The sequence below is a fragment of the Phaenicophaeus curvirostris genome, chromosome 3 (genome assembly GCF_032191515.1).
Source record: "Phaenicophaeus curvirostris isolate KB17595 chromosome 3, BPBGC_Pcur_1.0, whole genome shotgun sequence".
NCBI lineage: Eukaryota > Metazoa > Chordata > Aves > Cuculiformes > Cuculidae > Phaenicophaeus > Phaenicophaeus curvirostris.
The window spans coordinates 11,607,876-11,629,742 of NC_091394.1; the positions used below are offsets into that span (position 1 = coordinate 11,607,876).

The 21,867-nt window shown below is 38.9% G+C and overlaps 1 protein-coding gene across 1 annotated transcript in view; it reads left to right on the plus strand.

Moving 5' to 3' along the window:
- Positions 1–21,867, plus strand: part of MOCOS (molybdenum cofactor sulfurase) — a 213,001-nt gene that overhangs the window by 103,124 nt on the left and 88,010 nt on the right. The window contains exon 5 of the mRNA XM_069852989.1: positions 8,781–8,857. Coding sequence (XP_069709090.1) covers positions 8,781–8,857 — 77 coding nt within the window. The remainder of the gene's footprint in view (positions 1–8,780; positions 8,858–21,867) is intronic.

Genomic DNA, 21,867 nt, shown 5'->3' on the forward strand with positions numbered 1-21,867 from the left:
TCCTGAGGTCTCCATCACTGTTCTCCTGTTGGAGAGGAAAGTGTATGGAAAAGATTGTTGGCTTTCTGCAGTGTAAGCTGCAGGTTATTTAAAACAGCGAGAAATTAAAAGTACCTGCTGCTTCAGCATCACTGTTGGAAGTTCAGTTTTCTGGAAATTTGATAACTTCCAATATCCAGACCAAGCTTGGCAAATCAGTCAGAGTAGATCCTTGGAAAGAAAAGTCATTTCTTCAACTTTCCTGCCCTCATTTTATGAGCAAGGTGCTATGTGTTGACCTCACAGGGTGGTGTGAAGTTTTAGCAAGCCTCAAAACAATGCTAAAAAATTAAAAGAAGATTGGAAGAGGTCTTCATATTATAGTAGTTCTGAGGTCTCAAAGTGGAAAGACAGCTCGGAAGATTATGGAGTAAACAGCTGATTGCCAGGATGCACATGATTTGGTGTAGCATATGTCATATTTTTTACAAGTGTGAGAATGGGGCAGAAAGAATATGTTTTTTTCCTCATGAAAGTCACAGTTGGCTGCATCCCCCAGGCCTAAAAAGGTTGCACACACACCTTTCAATGCCTTATTAGCTGAAGTCTTCCTTGTATTTGCCTCTTCTCATTCTGCTTTGAAGATTTTACTCTTATCACAAAGGTCTCAACTTACTTGTTACTACTTGTACTAACCATGCCACGAGCTATGGGCAGTTCCATGTATGTGTACGTTTGCATCAGTAGTAAAAGACAACAAACAGAGATAACATTATATTCTTGCTGACAGCTATTAAATATTCAGCCCATGCATGAGGGAATACTCATTCCGCTTTATAAAAAAGAATACTATTTTTTGCTTGTACTTTATCTGAGTCAGTGATGAATGTAAAGTTGCTAAGAAGTGCAGCTCCCATGAATTCAGCTGCCAAGTGGATTTCCAGTTCAGTGTCCAGATGGCCTGTGATGCCTTCAACACTTCCCTGGTTTCCAGCAGAAGAAGATCTGGACCTGAAGGTTCAACTGTAATTTAGCAAGACCTGGCACCTAGGGAGAAGCTGCACAATCCTGAGGCAAAATTTGCAGTGTCAGAAAGGTATAGATGACAACTTTCTCTGTATTTTTTTTTAGCCTGAAAACTAATAGAATAGGCAGTGTTGGAGGAAGATGAAAAATCTCTATTTCTTTCTATTTTTTTAATTTCCTGCCTTCCAGCAAAAATTTTCATTTGTGTTGAGAACCCTTACTCCCCAGCCTGCTCTTCCTTTTTTGTGGTATCACTGTCATGAGCATATTTTGAGCCTCTGTCTTCCTGAGAGTACCAACACATGAAATTCTTTAAGTTAGTTTTCAGGTAGCCATGAAGGAACAGCAAATCTGCCCTAAATAGTGTCTTAACACAGAGTAGTTTAATGTGACAGGCTTCATAGCAAAGAACCCGTTTTCATTCACAGCCTCAGTGGATTCTGCTAAACTTGGGTATACATTGCCTCTGAAAATTAGGTCTGGAAGTAGTTTCTACTGCTAGAGAAAGAAGCTTTCTGCATGGGATCAGAGAAGTCTTTTCACCCCCACAACTGAGGAAACAAAGTGCCTAGAAGTGTTACTGAGTTCATTTTTATCTGCAGTGGAAATAAGGCTTATGTATTGCAGTAACCCCTGCTTTGAGGCAGAGTTTTCTGTAAAATGGAGCCCATCCATTGGAAAGCAATCATAGGGATTTTTTCTTTTAACTGAGGATAAGCTGCTGCTAACGTTATCCGAGATAATTGATCTGGGCGTGCCTCACTGGCACACACTATTAGACAGTGATATTTTTATGTGTGAACTTTTAAGAATAAATTCATGTTCAAGTGGAGCCTTTTCTGTCTGCCAGATTTTAAATTGGTTTGTCTTTAGCAGTTGATTACAAAGTTATTCTTTATCCCCAGATGCACCTGTTCAAGGATGAAAGATTGCATCTCAATCTTCATGAGGAAATAAACAAATCTGTTTATACTGAACATGGACAAATGGTTACAGCTGGTCAGATTATTGCCTATGAAAAATTTATCGTCAGAATGTCTTTCATCCTTTCTTTCCTCCTAAAGAGAAAAAAAATCAAAGAAAGGGCTTTGAATTTTTATTAATGATTCATTACTTATAACTGTTCAGTGAACAGTTTATGCAAATACACTTTGCAAATTGCTCACTTTAACCATTACTTGGGGTTATATCTGGATATTACCTTCCCATGGGAAGCCAAGGTGGAACATTTGGACTATTGATATTTAATCATGAGAGAATAATGCACATCAAATGTTAAATACTCAGACGGATACAGAAATCATTTGCAATACACTTGATCACACTGAACTGCACCTTAATGGAGTTCTTGTTGACATTAATAAGTTAGAAGTTAAGATGAATGACTATAAATCGCAAGCTAACTAGCTGATTGTTGAACATATTATTCTTTGAGACCAGTTAACCAGCAGGCCTCGTTTTCCCGAAGTTTTAAATTTAATAAGCCTTGAGGAAATATCTCTTTGCATGATGGAATTTTGAAGAGAAAGATTATTTTGTTTCTCCCTCTTCACCCCATCAATGCAAAGAAACTTCATTCACTTATTTTATGAATTTGGAAAGGAAACTGGCCAGTGACAAATGCAGTACAGAGGTGGTTTTTTTATTTTTTTGGGGGGTTTTTGTGATCAATGACTCTTCGGTTGATGGGGAGGGAAAGCCGTTTCATTATTATTTGGAGGAACCATGTAGGGGTTGGTGGGAGAGGATGTTGTTCCTGAGATATAATTTATTTATCAGTGCATAACTTTAAATGCTTACGGGAAAAGCTCTTGTATAAATACTTCTTTAAAAAATCTACTGGGAACTGTTCTTTGTAAAAATGGTATTAGTAGGAGAAATCTAATTTTCTTAAAGATTTGCATACAGCTTAAAGCAATTGTGATGCATTGATGTCAGAAGTGCGATTTTTACTGAAAGGCAGAGCCCTGAGGAGCTGATAATCTGTAAAATCAGAATGTGTCATTCAGCCTGATTTGAGTAACAGAGTCAAGAATTGCTAATCTTTAAGTGCAAATGGGAAAGATTTTTCTAGATGTAGGCAGAGATCAAAGTTACCAGTTAGAAGTTCACCAAAATGATCATAAGGGAGAGATGCACAGGGATATTTGCGAAATAAAAATGGATTTATTTATTCATTCAACTTTCTCCACCACTACTGGCAGTTGTTCCAGCATTGGATAAGCATTCTCCTTTCACTGTGTGAGAAACTATCATTGCTCATGAACGTGTAATGTGCCACTAACAGAGGTTAAAAGGGAGTCTGAAGTGGCGACAGTAGGTGTCTTATGCAGAGGTCTATAATTTATTTCTGCCTTCCAAGCATTTAAATTCTTGGCTTGTTGTAGCATGCTTCTGTGCAGTCAGTTATGCAAAAGTTGGATTATTACAAAAGCATAATTTACTGACAGCATGTATGCCCGTTACAACAGGCTTTCTCCTCATTTTATTTACTTGCTTCAGTGGGATGCACTGGGTGAGACAGAGATATTTAGTTCAAAAGGGAGTGCATATCTGAGGTTACTGGGCTGGGACTCTGACCCTTTTCCAAAGATTTTACCAGCAGATGATCAGAAAGCCCATGTATAAATGCTTAGACTTGCATGATTTTTCCTTAATTTCCAGTTGTTGGTGTTAATGTGATCAGGTTTTCACCCTGTTGAGAAAGTGACTAATATGGACAGTGGGTAAATTGTTATAAATCAAGAGCATCATCTGTGGGAGTCAAAGCCAGATTGAGGGGAGTGTCCCCTCTGGAAAGCCACAAACACCATGGAAAGGTACCTGAGAACTTTGTCTCAGGAGGAGCTTATAGATGTACTAAAGAGCAGAACAAGGCCCTAAAGTTTTCATAGACCAGTAATGCTGTACTTTAAGTTAAAGAAAAGCAAACCAAATATATTTCCTTTTGCAAATGTTGAGTTTTGATGTTGGAAAGCAGTGAGACCAATTAAGATCCGTTCCCCTGCTAATATCAAAGGTGGTAATTACTGACCTAAGGACGCAAAAGTAACTGAAAACGGTTTGTTCTTACAGCCATAAGCTTGACACCGCATACCCTTAGTGCTATTATAATTCCAGCAAATGTCAATATAAAATAAATAATGTGTAAAATGTAAAAATTAACTTTCCTAAAACTGCTTCTTGTGGAGGAGATATGAAATATCTCTAAGATGTGAAAAATAGGATCTGAATGAACTACTTTTAAATGCATACCAAGAAGCCCTCTGTATTGTTGTACTTTTTAATTAGATGAAAATAAATGAATTGAAAAGATGAAAGGAGCTTGTGTAACATCTCACTTCAAAGGGCAGCTCCACTCTTGAGGAGCGTTTAAAAAAAAAAAGAAAAGAAAAGCAGCTTAATCAAGGAATGTGCTTTCTCTGTGGATTTGGTTTCACTTTTACCTGCTTTAGGAACTCCGGAATGACTTCTGCTCATTTGACCTAAATGGAGTCATTACCCCAGTGTAAAGGAGAGTGGAAGCTGGCTGACAGTAATGTTCCACCTACACGCTTCTTCATTGCATTTTGCATTGACTCAGCAATGCTCCCAAATGAGCAGGATTATTTTTGACCTTCTGAAGGGTTTTTTATCAAATTTTCAAAGCTCTGGTCTGTGTTCTGGACAGAAATTGCAGACATGCAGTGGCTCTGTGTTTGGATTTGCTTTGGGCAAATGAATTGGGAAAAAAAACCCCAAACAGCTGAATCATTCATCTGCCTGCTAAGCAAGTCAGCCTTCCCAGAATCCAATGGCAAGCACTCCCACCCAAAATACCTAGAAGCCATGCCTTTCATTCCATCTACATCCCATCTGTATTCCATCTACAGAATAGCTTATGTTAGGCAAGATATTCCCGCATCTCAGCATTGGCTGACTGATCTTGAGGGCTCTTTTGGGCTCCTGATATAAGCCAGTGCTGTCCAGCTCCAGGGTAATATTTTTGTTTTCCACCAGATTTTATTCATAAGTCCTCTCTTTAAATGTGAATTGTTTGTTCAGCCCTTAAGCACTTTATTTCCAACCGCACCTGTCCAGGTCATGATTCTTGTCATTGTATTTCTGTGTAAAGGTGATCTGGCTAAGGAGTGGGTGATTTTGAATTTAAACTGCCCAAGGTGTCACAGCTTCCTTCCTTGTTTCTGTTGCCCTGAAGTGTGGGATAGTGGCTTTAGAAAATGACATTTGTATAATGAAACCTAACAGGGAAGTGTCACACAACCAATTGAATATGGATTCAAAGAAAGACTAGGGTGTCTTCACCCCTAGATCCTAAAGGCGGGATCTCGCTCTGTAAGCATGAGTTTTGTCTTGTGACTCTAAGGAAAAATTGCAGTTTCTAGAAACAGAGGTCTTGTGTGACTTGGGAAAGAAGAACAGCTCATGAGCTTCATAAGACCTTGATAGATTTAGGCAGGCTGCTCTGTTTTTCATTATGCCATGAGCTGCCAGTTTGGCAGATAGCAGGTTGATGTGAAATGCTATCAGCTTTTGACAAACACAATCAGCCAAGCAATTGAGCTCATCCCAGATGTGATTAAATGAGATCAATTATAATAAGAAGTAGATAAGAGAGATAAGCTTGTTGTTTCTTCGGTTGGTGTTCTGCCTTATTAGGCTTTGTAAGTATCCTTTATACATCATCAGCTGCAAAACCTTTATTACTTCAGGAAATGGCTTTGAATGAAGTTCATTCAAATGAACTTCATCCTAAATTGATTACTTTCACACTGGAACTGCCATTGAGTAAGGAAACAATTCATTTGAAGCATCAATTGCATCAAACAGAAAAGTAGCCTTCAAAGTCAATGTTTTGCAGTGCAAGGAACGTGTTTCCTGTCAGTCACTAAATACAGTTAAATATTCTCGAAGAAACCTCTCTGTGTGTTAAGAGGGGAACAACTACCCTTCGCAGCACCATGGTTTGCTGTGGTACTAAGTGAAATTACTACAGCATGTAAGGCTTAATTTGCTAAATATCAGAATTTATAGATGATTCCTGTAAATTTTTCAGGGGATAAAGCAAAATGATCAATTCAATAGCTGGAAATATGAGGGAGATTAGAGCTTTAAATGAAAGTGCACATCAGGTGATCAGTAAATCTGAAGAATACAAGTGAGAGTTAAGTGCACTGAAAGTAGTATAAATATACATATTATAGGAATAAAGAAATAGTAATGCTTTCTTTATCCAAAATGGAAAGTTGGTAATGTAGAAATAGAGGGGGCCATATGAACATACAAAATAAAAGAGGGGAATGTTGCAAAATAAATTGTAAAAAGAGACACTTGCCCATATCTTTGAGCAAATACTTTTAGCATTATTTTCAGTTCTTTTATGGCTTCTGATTCTTGCAACAGAGCTCCCAGCTGGCAATACTTTTGTCATTCAGAAAGAATAAATAGTGCGGATCTTACAAAACAGTGCAGGATGCAGATACTGCCACAACAGTTGTGTTCTGGAGTACAGTGTTTGATCAGAAAGCCACAATTGTGTTTCTTTTTTTTTTTCTTTTTTTCTTTTTTTCTGAGCAGAAATTCCTAAGTGCCAGACTATTTCTGTGAAAATCTTTGAGATCTTGGAACAGTTCATGCATCACTTCTATTGCTTAGCAATGGATGTACTGCAGTTGTCTGCTTAGTTAATAATCACATCTAATGAACAAAAACCCAATTTCTGCTTCCCCTTTTACTGTAAGTAAGATTCAGAGGCCTTTGAAGATCCAGATTGGCAGCTTTGTTGCCCTTTCAAGTGCTTTTCTGTTCTGATAATGATAAGGTGTTTGAGGGTTGTGCAGTCTTCTCGATGGGCTCAGTGCCAGCATCTCTGCTCTGGTCTTTATTTCCCAGTGTTTTATTTGCTGTGCTAGCCATTGCCAGTAAATGAGCAGGGCAGGTCAATTCACCCTCATGGATCCTTTCTGTAATCTGTCCTTGGCAGGCATGTGGGACCACTGTGACATTTCCTGCAGCCACTGCATATTTTTAATGTTTTTTCTGCATTTAATTCCAAATCCACTGGTAACCTCTGTCTTATCTTTTCCTCCTCCTCCCCCCATTTTTCTGGCCTTTTGGATAGAGTATTGTTTCCCTCAGATACTGATCCATGGGTTTCTGTGAAAGTATTCCTGGTGTTAGGTCTCTCTCAAATCATAAATGGCCATTTTAAATTTCATCACTGACAACCAGCAAGGTTTCTTCTCTGAAGTTGAGGAGCAATAGGCTTTGCTAATAATTATTACTAGGCAAGATTTAGCAAAACCTAGAGAGGGATTGTTTGGCTTGTGTTGTGTTGAAATATGTGAGGATGAATGTTCTTTTTGGGGTCATTCATCCTGTAGCAGGACACCACTTTTCTTTTACCACCTGGTAATTACACCACTTGGTGTAATTATTTACTGCCTCTATCTCTTCTTTTATCCCTGCTGAACGTATTACCACATATACACAATACTCTTGCATTATTATTTTGTGTGGACCTTCACCAAATAATTTTGGAAGCTTTATATGTCCTTCACCTGCAAGTGTCACTTTCAGTGTTTAAATTATTTAATAACTGTAGAAAAATGAAACAGAAGTTAAGCAAGAAAAATCACAGTGAGAGCTAATATGTTATTTGATGGAGGTTTATTTTATCAAAGAAAAAACATTTGAAGTCTGACATTTTTAACCTTTGAGACTTTTCACAATACTTACTTAGTTGTGGCACCAAAAGCTTTTTATGCACATTATGAAAAATTATATATCAGAAAGAAAAGTAATCCCCTGTATCGTTATCTGTTGGGGGGGCATGTAAAGTATGTTTGCCTAAGGTTACCTATGTTTTACTCCATGTTGTCTAGTCACTTCAGAATGTGGACATCATCAACCCTTTCTGAGAAAGATTCAAGGAACACCAGATTACTGGGAAGATCTCATCCTCATGGTCAGAGTTTGATTTTATACTCAAACCATGAGATTTGGTGTTGTTGCTGGTGGGTTTATTTCCAGCGTTAACTGTTACAGATTTGGAGATAGCTCCCTCCTTTGAAATTCTCCTAGACGCAACTTCCTCAATACATCCCCACCTCAGAGCTGCACCTTCTCTTTCTGATCTATGGGAATGGCTGCAGTAGTTCATCAGTTCCAGCACTTCTGTTTCCATTTGGTGTTTGCATTAAAAGATGTTGGTAGGGGATGCATGTTTTCCCCCACCATTGTATACAGCTCTTGTTATAGGTCAGTTATTCTTAGTTTCCATGAAGAGCACGTGGAGGGAGATTTGTCAGTGATCTTCCTCTTTGCTCCAGGTAAGGAGAGTCTCTTCTTGCCTTCTAACTCAACTATATTAGATGTAATCATGTCAGAGTAGGGGGGCACAAAGTCTCCACATGTCTCCTCACCTATTCCTGATATCTGACATTGTCAGAAAGTAACTTAGGACCTTGTGACATTAGTTCATAAGACAAAACTGTTTAACTGTTACTCTAAAAGTCTAAAACCCACAAGTATCCTACACAGCGGAAAATGTAACTTTCCCTGTGCAAGCCACTGTTCATATGAGCCTCTATAGCTTTGAAGAATGTATTTTTGCTTCATAGGGCACTACAATACAAGAAGATGAATTGCTAAGGGAAGAGTTTCCACTCTGCGAGTTAGATTCACTGAATATAAAATAATAACTCAAACTAGATTTAAAGTCTGTACCATAGCTGCATGATTTGTTTACTGTGCTCATTTGTTCCATTCTTTAGGTTTGAAGATGGAACAGTCTCTTTTCTTGATATCATTGCTCTGAAACATGGATTTGATGTTCTGGAAAAACTCACAGGTCAGTTAACATAACTCTAATACTGAAGAGTGAAGTTCCAGATTTATACTTAGGGCATAAGTCCGATCCTATTTCCTATGGCTGTAGCCTAATTTTTCTTTCTAGATTTATTATCCATGTTCATCAACGTGACGATCAGACTTGAGTGTAATGGGTTTATCCAAGTCTTACGTATTGGATTACTCCAACCTGGTTTTTAAAAAACAAAATGTGCAAACTGTTTTTCACAAATACACATGAAAGCTGGAGTACATCGAGCACATCTAGTCTTCCTCACAGTCACAAAAATGCTACAGAAGAATAATAGGAGCTACATCCTATAGAAACTTGATGCAATAAGAGTTCCTGCTGTGCAAGAGGACCAGGCAACTTGACCTGGTGCAGAAAAGCCATTTAGTACAACAGATTAAGAGAGGAACCTAAAAAGAGAGTTTAGTATACACCCCAAAGCTTTTTGTTAAATAGGAAATATAGTATCACTGTGCAGGTAGCCATCTTCAAACAGCAAACTTTCCAGACTATGACTTCCCACAGCATTTTATTTGTGTCCATACTTTAACACACTTTAGTGGAAAGCAGCATTAAATTGGGTTGTTTTTGGGGGTTTTTCTCCTCATTTTGTTCTCTATTAAAGAAATAATTTTTTTTCAGGATGAGGATAATCAAACCCTGGAGCAAGTACTCAGAGAGGCTGTCAAATCTCCATCCTTGGAGATGTTCAGAATTTGACTGGGCTCTGAACAATCTGATCTAGCTTTAAAGTTCCCACTGCTTTGAGCTGGTGGTTGAACTGGATGACCTCAGGAGGTCAAACCTAAATGAGTCTATGATTGTCTAACTACCAAAGGCCATCACCTCCCTCCAGGCAGAGGGTAGTATAGTGCAGGCTGGGGCATATCAAGCTGCAAAGAGTGGAAGACAAACCTTTCCAGTGACTGCTTAGCGCATATTTGTGCAGTAGACAGAGTCTGAGTCTGTGGCTGTGTGCAGAGATAACTAGATTTGAGACTTATAATCAAGCTTTCAGCATGCCATCTTGATCTTGCCTGTGATTTATGGAATTGAATTTCTCAAGTCACACTGTCTTTGGGAAGCTAGAGCAAAATTGGAAAAGATCTTTTAGCAATGGACTTCCCTGGAAAGATAATTTCCATTGCATATTTACTACCATGACTTAGTCTCCCCATGCAAAGGGCAAGTAGCTTGGGAAAAGAGACCAGTGTGGGCTTTCTATACTGCTAGGGGATCTCATGACTTTGAAGTTCTTGTCAGTGACTCCCACTGTTTGGGCATCATTGAAGCCCTTAACATAGACCTAATGGTAAAGTCCCAAGTGAATTCTGAGCTTATCTTCAATCAGAAGCAGTATGTGACGCTCACATGCCTTGTTGACTCCAGAACAGCCTGCTGCTTCTCTGGCTCAGTACCCTGAATGCACAACCTCTCTGTGATTCCTGCTTTGGGTCAGTGATTCTCCTGAAAGATTCAGGAGATGACATCCAGCCAGGGAAGCTTGCACCACTGGCTGTGCAGGAGGCTTGCACCATGGTGTGCTTCCACACGTGGAGTATGCTAGGCTAACATATTCCTGAAATATGTGTCTCATACTCCTGTATGTGCACAATTAATGTGTAATGTCTGAACGTCCCTTCTCCAGTGCACTCTTTAATTTCCTATATAAAGGCAGAAAGTGTTCTATGATGTCAAAGAAACTCAAATCCAGAGGGACACTATGTATTTTTCAGATTGATATAATTTCTGCGATTGTCTGTGAAGCTTTATCTGAAGGATTCTATTTACTTGCAGAGTAAGACTTTTGTGGGAAGTATTCTGTTAGATGCTTGAGGTCTCGCTCCTGTGGAGATCAATAGCAGAGTTTTCACCCACTTCAATGGGAGTCTGACTGACCCCCAACAAGCAAGGATGTTTTCCTTTGTGATGCTCCCTGTAGAGACCAGGGAGCAGAACCCAGTCTTTAGTATATGTTCTTGTAGCATAAAATGCTTCCAAAGAATTGAATTTGCTCATTAATAAAAAAAAAAAAATCATTTGGCCATATCAACACAATATTTTTGATCAGTGTGCTTGAGTAAAATCATTAGAAGTCTGAGGCCAATTGTGTGAGGTTCAACAAGGCTAAGTGCCAGGTCTTACACCTGGGTCACAAGAACCCCATGCAATGCCACAAGCTTGGGTAAGAGTGGCTGGAAAGCTGCCCGGTGGAAAAGGACCTTGAGGTATTTGTCAATAGCTGGCTAAATATGAGCCAGCAGTGTGTCCAGGCGGCCAAGAGGGCCAATGGCGTTCTGGCTTGTATCAGAAATTGTGTGGCCAGCAGGACCAGGGAAGTGATTGTGCCCCTATACTCATTGCTGTTGAGGCTGCACCTCAAATACTGTGTTCTGTTTCAAGCCCCTCAGTACAGGAAAAACACTGAGATGCTGGAGCGTGTCCAGAGAAGGACAACAAAGCTGGTGGAGAGTCTGGAGCACAAGTCTTATGAGCAGAAGCTGAGGGAACTGCGATTGTTCAGCCTGGAGAAGGCTTGTTACTCTCTACTACTACCTGAAAGGATGTGATAGTGAGTCAAATGTTGGTCTCCTCTCCCAAGTAACAACTGATAGAATAAGTGGAAATGGCCTGAAGTTGCACCATGGGAGGTTTAGATCTTGTATTAGAAAAAAATAATGCCTGAGAAGGGTTGTCAAGCATTGGAACAGGCTACCCAGGGAAGTGGTTGAGTCACTTTTCCTGGATGTATATAAAAGATGTGTAGATGTGATGCTTAAGGACCTAGTTTAGTGATTAACTTGGCAGTGCTAAGTTAAGGGTTGAACTCAATGTTCTTAAAGATCTTTTCTAACCCAAATGATTCTATGATTCTAAATCTAGTAAATTTTCCCAAGCAATAATTTCTGTTGTCTGATGTATAGTAACATCTCTATTCAATTAGCTTCACAGAGATTTTTGTAATTTTTGCAGAGTACTTTCACTGATGCGTTTTAACTGCTATAAAACCTCTTTTTTCCCTGATGTCCTTTATTGCACAGCTTGGATTTCCCTAGACAACAAGCTTTTTTGAAGCTTAAAATTGTCTGTAAAATCCATGGATTTCCCATCAAATTATATGGTTCATAATCTTTTCATAAAAAATGAAAACCAAAATTTTAGGAGTATTTCCATTTTCGGTTTGAAAATGTATTTTTTCCACAATCATAGAATCATAGAATCATAGAATAGTTTGTGTTGGAAAGGACCTTAAAGATCATTGAATTCCAACCCCCCTGCAATGGGCAGGGACACCTCCCACTAGATCAGGCTGTCCAAGGCTCCATCCAACCTGGCCTTGAACACCTCCAGGAATGGGGCAGCCACAGCTTCCCTGGGCAACCTGTGCCAGTGCCTCAACACTGTCATTGTGAAGAAATTCTTCCTTATGTCTGGTCTAAATCTGCCCCTCTCCAGTTTATACCCATTGCCTCTAGTCCTATCACTACAAGCCTTTGTAAACAGCCCCTCCCCAGCTTTCTTGTAGCCCTTTCAGGTACTGGAAGGTTGCTATAAGGTGTCCTTGGATCCTTCTCTTCTCCAGGCTGAACAACCCCAACTCTCTCAGCCTGTCCTTGTACGGGAGGTGCTCCAGCCTTCTGATCATCTTTGTATTGAGGATTCCAGAACTGGACACAATACTCCAGGTGAGGTCTTACAAGAGAGGAACAGAGGAGCAGAATCACCTCCCTCGACCTGCTGGCCACGCTTCTTTTGATGCAGCCCAGGATACAATTGGCCTTCTGGGCTGCAAGCGCACATTGCCGGCTCATGTCAAGCTTCTCATCAAGCAGCATACCCAAGTCCTGCTCTGCAGGGCAGCTTTCAATCATATCATCCCCCATCCTGTTTTGAAACTACGGATTGCCCCAACCCAGGTGTAGGATCTAGCACTTGGCCTTGTTGAAGCTCATGAGGTTCTCACAGGCCCACTTCTCCAGCTTGTCCAAGTCCCTCTGGATGACATCTCATCCTTCCAGTGTGGCAATTACACCACTCACCTTGGTATCACAATGCTAAAATATTGAAGGGTAAAGAGAGATGAGAAAAAATACAGGCTGAAAGAGTAAATGAGAAGAAACCTTTTCTGAGGAGCAATTTGAAAAACAAAAGAAAAAGTTGTTTTGATGGATATTTGACTTCCAAAACTTCTACACTGCAGGTGTAGCCTAGGTATGTTGGTGGTCTCTAGTGAAATTCTGGAAGGCCACACTGAAAAGCAGAAGTGCAACACTGCCTCTTTACATCTACAAGTAACTGGAGTAACTTACAGGAATCAATAGTGGAAGAAGAAATTGAATTCTCTAAAGGATTTCAATCACCACATGATCCATGAATTTTCCACAAAGTCAGACTAGTCCTACACTGTTATCTGTGACCCCAGATGAATTAAGCTTGTGTTCCAGTTAAGTAGAAAGTTTCAACATCTTCCTGTATGGTAAAACTTAGGTGATTCTGCTTGCATGTATGTTCATGTAAGTAGAAAGATTTCTATATGGCATTTTTTTTAATTAGCGTTTAATCATACAGAAGATAGATGAAACAAGCAGGATGCAAACGTAATAATAGTGTGGTATGGCTATGGTCATGTTTGAGTTTTTCTGTCATGAACTGCATTTTTTGTGCCCACTTATCAAAGCTGATGTGAAAGGTGACTGCAGTGTTCCAGCTTCCTCAGCCCCGTCAACGTTTCTAGTGGACCTCTGTGTTGGCTGTGAGAGCAAGGCTGCCTGGGGCCATGCAGTATAGCACTACAGCCTGCAACGTGGTACACACTGTCCAGAGCTGTATGATTACTTTTCCAGATGTTTAGCTTTTCAATTTCTGTAGGCATTGAATAGACCAATTCCTGTCATGACCAATGCAACTGAAGATTCAGTGCTTTGCAATTGCCGTTTTCCCCTCACCATCTTTTTTTTCCCATGGAAATCATTGAGAAGGTCAGAGTTTTGAAGGTTACTTATTTCTGTCAAAGGTCTGCTGTTCCTTTTGAACAGAGATCGTTGACCTGGTACGTATACGACAAAGCCATCACATGCTGTAGAAACACTTCATAAGCCAGAAGGATTACAGATTTGTTTTAAGCTACTTGAGGCATGTTTCTTTCATTTCAGCTGTCAGACTATTCAGTGGCAAAATGCACTGTCAGATGTGAACCACTTCTGAATCTCACCTTGCTGTAGCTCCTGTTGTACTTGCTTTGCACTCTTCCAACATAAACAATGACTCTCATTCTGGGTTGGAAATAGCCTGGAGTAGAAATTAGCAAAATAAACAAAGTATTGTTGTTATTAATTGTGTCCTCCTGTGTAATAAAAGCACTGCTGAAGTTCTTTAGGAATGTAGTGTAGCTTGATTTTACTGCTATAATTATTGAAGATGAGGAAGAAGATCTCTAATGGAAGGTAAAACAAAGTTTCAGCATTAGGCAGTGTCATGAAAAACAGAGATCAGTGTCCGAGTCTGATATCTTCTGACTAAATTCTTGACCTGTTTCTGGTATTTCGTACCAGAGTTGCATCATGATGTGTGTGTATGAAAGCAATCTTTCAGAGGTCTTGTGTCTTTTTCATTTTTAAACTTAACCTTTATCTGGTGTGTATTCTTATTAGTAAATGTGTATCCGTTTTACAAATTGTGCTAAGGTGCATAATTTGCAATTATGTTAGAAGTAGTACTTTAATTATGATATCTCTTCAGGAAACATTAATTCTCTTTGCAACAAAATATAATATGTATATGAAATTTTAAGATGCAGATGAAGCCTCCTAAGGATGATGAGTTCAAAGTTGTTTTTAAATTCACTGGATGCTTGAATGGTTGTTGGAAAGTAAAGGTTGTGTTGGCTCTCATAAAGGCAACTGCATCACACAATAGCCAAAGTGATATACAGTGTAGGGTGCTAAATGGTGATGCTAACTTTGATTTTTTTAACTTGATCTTTGGAACTTTTGAATTGTGTTTTGCCATGTTATAATTTTTACCATCCTCTGGTACATTAAGGACCGGTTGCAGCCAGTGGTGGGATACTGGGCAGCCTGCGTTCATTGGTACTGCAGATTCTCCTTTATGTTGTGTTTAGATACATAAGGTTATGCAAGTCAACCATTTTAGGGTCAAAAAATATTTTTTTCTCAGTCAGATTGACAGGGATTACTGGGATTTATTTTTCTGTGTGGAGTTTGTGACCACATCTTGCTGTTTTCTGGGCACGTGACCTAAACTTGGACAGTGGGTGTGACACTTGTGAATTTTATTGCTTTCATCATTGGTGCTCCTGCTTTCATTCATAATTTTAATGGATTTGGGGTTTTCTCTTTTTAAAATCGTAAGATTAATGGATGATGTTAATACATGTGTTCTGGTGTGTCATATATCAGTGTGTTGGAATTGGATGCTCCAGTTTGGACGATCTTTATGAGATTCTTCATTTTAGAGGGAAATTCTTCCCTTGGCTTAAGAGAGAAAATGAATAATTGATGAAATTTTTATTGTGCCAAGCATTTGCCACAGATGAACTTTAACTTAAAAGAAAACTGGGCAATTTGTAATAATATCTTCACCTTGTTGCTCATAATTAACACCTTCTCTAACTGTATTTGAGAGAGAGTTACTGCTTGGGATTTCTTGCTAAGAAAATATGTTTGATGAGTTGACAGTAGGCAGAAAATGCTCCACCCACCCACTGAAAATATGGATACTCTGTAGGGAGGGCATTTTAAATGCTGACATCAGAAATGAAAGTTTGACTTCTAAATGTGAAGAGAGTGCATAAGAGCTTAAAATACAAAGATATTCTGATTCCCAGATAATGACACTACCGGTGTGTCGAAAGATAAAAATCTCTTTCTTTCATGGATAGTGAGGTGACTGTCCCTCTTATTAAATTTCTGTCCCAATATAAACTTGGTTTAGTGAACAAACTAGAAAGGAAGTTAGTTATTTACTTCTAACAGTTCTTGCTGGTTTTGTTAGCTTTCTTTTGTGAGTTGACTAATGCAAACAAGACATCATTTGTAATGTTGAAAGCAAAGCAGAAGAGTTAGGGCATAGTTTGAGAAGCTTTGAAAAAGTGAGTTGCCAGAAAAAAATCTGCCAGGGCTGCCTTTGCAGACTTTAATCTGTATATAAGGTTTCTTTCTGGAAATAAAAACTGCTTTCATGTTTTGGGAGTTTTTAATATGTAGTTGGTAATATTGATGTGAATTGCATTCACAAACTACTTGATCTGTGAAAAGGCCTAGGAAAGGAGGAAAAATGTCAGAGTCATTCCTTGGACCTGTAGAGATAACACAGGAAAAGGTAGTACAGCACATAAATGTCTTAGGTGGTTTTGCATAATATAGCTACAGAAAAAAATGTGCTGCTCAGAAACTAAAAGAAGGGGAAAATGTCTTTATTACAGGCTGAGATGATGAAAAAATGCAGCACAGCTGACAGAAAATATACTCATGGCAAAAGATAATTGTTCTGTGTTCAGACAAAAGAGTCAGCAAGACTTCTGCGGTGAGCACATTTGATGGCATTCGGTGTTATTGCAGGGGAGAGATTTGCAGCAAAATATTTTAATGCTTGGGAGACTTCTGGGAAGAGGAAGCTGGGGAAGCTCATAACTGGGGGATCACTGCAGGCACTCCTAGACAGTCTGTGGCTTGTCACAGTTAGAAATGACAGGGAATGTCTGTGTCCAACACTGATAGGCTTCTCATTCATAGAATCATAGAATAGTTTGGGTCAAAAAGGACCTTAAAGATCATCCAGTTCCAACCCCCCTGCCATGGGCAGGGACACCTCTCACTAGATCAGGCTGCCCAAGGCCCCATCCAACCTGACCTTGAACATTTCCTGGGAGGGGGCATCCACAACTTTCCTTGGCAACATGTGCCAGTGCCTCACCACCCTCATCGTGAAGAATTTGTTCCTAATGTCTAATCTAAATCTTTCCCCTTTCAATTAAAAGCCATTCTCCCTCATCCTATCACTACGTGCCCTTGTAAACAGTCTCTCCCCAGCTTTCTTGTAGGCTCCCTCAGGTACTGGAAGGCTGCTACAAGATCTCCCTGGAGCCTTCTCTTCTTCAGGCTGAACAACCCCAGCTGACTCAGCCTGTTCTCACAGCAGAGGAGCTCCAGCCCTCTGATCATCCAGTGATAACTGACCTCTTGAGGTCTGCAATTACTAAGAATTTTTCCTTTGCCAGGGCTGTGTGCATTGTGGGTCTCAAATATTAAAGACTACAAGGAAAAACTTGAGTCAATTTTGTTTTGAGGGGCTTTATGTGCTTCCACATGAAAGGGTGCTGGAGTCACTTATCTTGCTTTTCTCACCAAGGAATCCTTAACCCCAGGCTGCTGGCAACAGAAGAATCTCTTCTATACCAGTTAGTGTGGCCTGTGCCAGCCTTTCTTCTTCCGTCCTTCTTTATGTATCTAGTTTAGTCCCTAGATGAAGAAGAGGTTAGTCACGAGTATTGAGTGTCCTACTGGTTACACTTTGATGTTGTAGATCAGGAATTACTTCTCAAGTTATTGAAACCTGCAATAACTAAGACCACAGTATGCACTTTTTGTTATGACTTATACAATTTCATCTAATTGTTGGTTAAGTCATTACAGGAAAAAAAAGGCCAAACCAAAACCTTCCAAACATGGGGAAGAAACAGAAAAAAAGTCATTTCCACGGGGAATGTGACAGCTACTGAACATGTTAGTATCCTCAGTTGTGTCGTGTTGTGGGCCACAGCATTGACTTTACTAAAACCAGCAGAAATGCCAAAGACCCAGTGAATTTAAAAGAACTATTGCTTTGTTTCTCAAGGTATGGCAAAGTGCAATCCTACACTGGTCATTCCCAAATACAGGATTTAAGGCAGGAGTACAGTCATTAGTTGCACATTCTTGTCTGTTTTCTTTCTCTGCTAATATTTTTCTTTCCAACTCTGATTGTTAATGTAGGAATGTGGATGTCCCTGTTGAGCTGAGGTAGCTATAAATCAGAGTTCTTTATGATCTAATAAGAGAAGAGTTTGTCTATGCGTTAGTTGTTTGATTTCTTGGAGATAATGGGTGGTGATCTAACAAGAATGATAAAATGCTGGTCCTGCTCTCTCCCTATCACTGAAATCAGGGAAGGTATACAACCAGGAAACCAAGGTGAAAGAACATTTAATAAACTTCAGTGATTAACCGAGTTCTGTATCTACTCCATTTATTTAGTTCATAATAAAGCATTCCACTCTTAGCCTAAGAGATTGACTTTTTTTTTTACAGTAGTACAGCAAGTGACTAAGCGAACAGTATTTTTTTTTTACATTCTACGTGAATCCTATTTATCCCTGACTTAAAGGTTTTGATAACGTGAGCACCAACTGTGCAGTCAAATATTTTGCAATTCTGTGTACTTTATGACACACAGGATAATCTAAGAAAGGGGTGTTTTTCTGTTTTGCATCAGATAGTTACTGTCAAACTTAAAGGCCTAACCTACTGATAAAGCAGAACCTCTACCTGCACTTTTTCACTTTCAGGTTTGCAACAAGAGGTTCTCTGTCACTCCGAGTCTATGTGGACACTCTTAAGAGTGTTTCCCTTGAAGTCAATGGGGCCACGAAACGAAGGCTGATGTAATACCAGTATGGATAGATGAGGACTTAAGAGAGTTGAGTCCCTTTTGTTGGCTAAAAAATTTCCCTGACTTTTATTAAATCATGTAGATATCAATTTTCTGGGCAGCAGGGAGGTAGGTAACTAAACATGTTTCTATATCTGTGTTTAATCTCTGTGTAGGTTTTGTTTTATGTTGCTGTCATCACCTACATCCAAGGTGACCATTTAGATTCCCATTGCAGTCGGTGGAACAGACAGGACTTCACCAGCTTGATCCCTCTGGCATGTTTTTTGAAATTTAGGACGAGAACAGTTACAGCCAGCGATACCAATTCTTCTCATTTTCTGCTAAGGAAGCTTAGATGGTAGCTTACCATGGTATAGGACATTACTTTTACATAACTTTCCTGCTAATGATCCCTTTCAGACTAGAAGTCTGAACTGTCGGATTGATTGAGGTGGAAGCGGTGTTTTAGTTTTTTTACCTTTCTTTAGATCTGCGGCTTGCATTGGGCAGGTCAGGTTCCACGTTTCTTATGGTTGAAATAAACGAGTAAAGCAAATTGAGGAATGCGCTGGAGGAACCCTGAGGAGCCTGCAAGCTCAGTGTGAGATTTTCTATTTGGGAAGCCATCATCTGTCTATTACTATATGAGTGAGTTCTGATTTACAACATATATTTCATGCTTCAAAACCAAGCTTATTCAGGTAGATGTTTCTTTCGCTGAGAGGCAAAGGCTAACAGTCTGACAGCAGACAAACTATCTTGCAAAGGCAGAACAATTTCTGTCTCCAGGGTGAGAATGTCCCAATCAAAAAGATGTCTTATGTAAAGAGTGTATGTGTACAGCTGACTTCTGAAGTCTGTGATCATTTTCATTTTCAAATGACTGGTTAAAGTGGATTAGGAGGAAAGAAAGCTCAGTTGGTTCTTTGCATCAAAAGAAGCGTTGTTGGTACTGTGGTTAATTTATTCGGGAAGATGTGCTCAACTAAGCACATATTTGCTAATGGTTGTAGATGGAATTAAAACAATTAAATAATTAGTATTACAAATTGAGCAAGGAGGTGAGGCACGCTTGTGCAACTGTCTGAAAGTACATCAAAGCATATATAATGTATTTTGAGGGAAAGTTTGAATTAATGAATGGGGCCTACTTTTTTTTACCATAGATGCAGAATCTGTTCCCAGTTCTGCCTGAGGTGGCATTGTGAAATAACTTCTATCACTTCCAATAAATAAAATGGCAGAAATTGCTGTAGCATACATCAAGAGAGAATGAGTGTAAGACCCAACTCTTCAATAAAGTCTGTAGAAATATGAACAGCAGTCAAGAGTAATGCAATTCTGATCCTCCAGTTCCAAGACCAGTCCAGCATCACCTTCTCATGGTTAAAAAAATGTCTTGGAGAAGATGTGCTTTCTGTCTGTAATACCTTTTTCCCTAGGTAATTTTTTGTTAGACATACTTAGCATATGAAACAATTGTCATTTTCACTACAAAGTTGTCGTTGGTAAGAATTAGAGCACTTATAAATTCCTGTAGAACCGTAGATTGCAAAGGATAACAAAAGTGAGGGCTTTTAGCCTTGAGTGCAGACCTTTCAAAGAATCTTTACTATCTAAACTGATTGATTACATTAGGATTCTTGCTACCTTGGGTATACCCTATTAAAATGAAGAAAAAACAAAAATCTTCTGCAGTTGTATTCTTAAAAACTGTGTAAGAAATAGTCAAGAATTATCTCTGTATAGTTCCAGCTAAAAAACAGAATTGAAAGATAAATGGAAAATAAAAATGCACACAATTTTTTTCCCATTACATTTTAAACAATGTAATATATTGCTAATTAATTTTTGCCACATCTTGACGTACTAACAAGGAAATAAAATGTTCCCTTGTGGATACTAATTTCCTTGACATATATGTCAACTGTTTTCTTACCAACATACACCTGGAAAATGAACCTTGACAGGGCGGTGAAATGAATTTAGTTATATGAAAAAATAGAGCATACTGTGATTGAAGAATGAATCAGCATTTTGGCATTTGTGGAAGAAGGTCTGGCTGGCATTAGGGGCGTGCACTTCAGACATAATTCAGCAGATCTCAGTGTCTCGTTCTGGTGTGTGCTGGCTACCATAGCAAGAATTACCTTATTTCATTTATTACAATTTTAATTTCCTAGCTAACTGGATCCAGCTGTTTCAGCCCGTCATGCAACACAGAGATTTTATGCTAAATCCAAGGGGGCTAAATTAAAGCAAAAGGATATTTGCATATTGTGTAAAACTCTACTTGTTCAGCAGATCCAGATTATATGGTGCTAATCACAAACACTAGACAGAGTAAATCCTCTTGAAGTCACCCTGGGGTTAAGTCAAATGCTTTATACTCTTTGACACATATCCATGAAATATGTAATCAAGTCTGTTTGACGTCCTCTTCTAATTACGTGTGTGTATTTTAAGCAGATGCTTTTCCAGCTGATCTGCGCCTTTTGAGATCCTTTTTTCATTATTAATCAGAAAATCACGCTGTATGTTAAACGACAAGTGCCAATTATGAGAAACTAATATTAGTTTCTTCGCTTAGAAGCTGTTCTTTTGCAAATAAGACCATTGCCAAATAACATATAGATGTAAAGAAAATGTAAAGACCTCTGAATGTTATCCATCAGGGCCATAATTATTCTACTACGTACTGTGCTATTTCAGGGTAAAACTAAAATTTATTCTTCAACATACTGATTTTTTTTAGTTTGAGGAGAAATATGAAGTAAAGGAAGTTCTTTGTTGGAAGTAGGAATGGACCACTTTGTTTTCATAGAAGCTAGAATTCAAATGCTAAGAATTTTTTTCCCCCAAGACTCTATGTAGCCTTTTGTAAATACATCTTACTCAGTATGATAATATCAGGAGAAAAAAAATAGTATTTAATTACCTTTTATGTAAACCCCATTCATGTTGAACTATGTAAGAATAGTCTGGAGAAATTGCTAGTGACCTGGTTGGTTTTACCCCTACTCTTCAGCTGAAGGATGCAAACTACCACTTGCATTCTGCTGAAGTTTCAGATTTAGCATGTTCCCCTCAGTGTGTTTAGCAGAGACATCTACTGGCAAAGTATTAACTGGCATTCATTCTCTTCCTTAGGTCCTACAATGACACTTCTTATTCCTCTGAAGGTAGACCTGCTAATATAGAAATTAGAACTTCAAAGCTTTTAGATGTACTGGAGCATTAAATATGTTATTTGAGAAAAAGCGTTAAGTAGCATATCAACAGATACAAAATTAATAAAGGCAAAATAAAATTTTCCTATTGTCTCGCTAAGGTTACTTCCTGTTGAACCA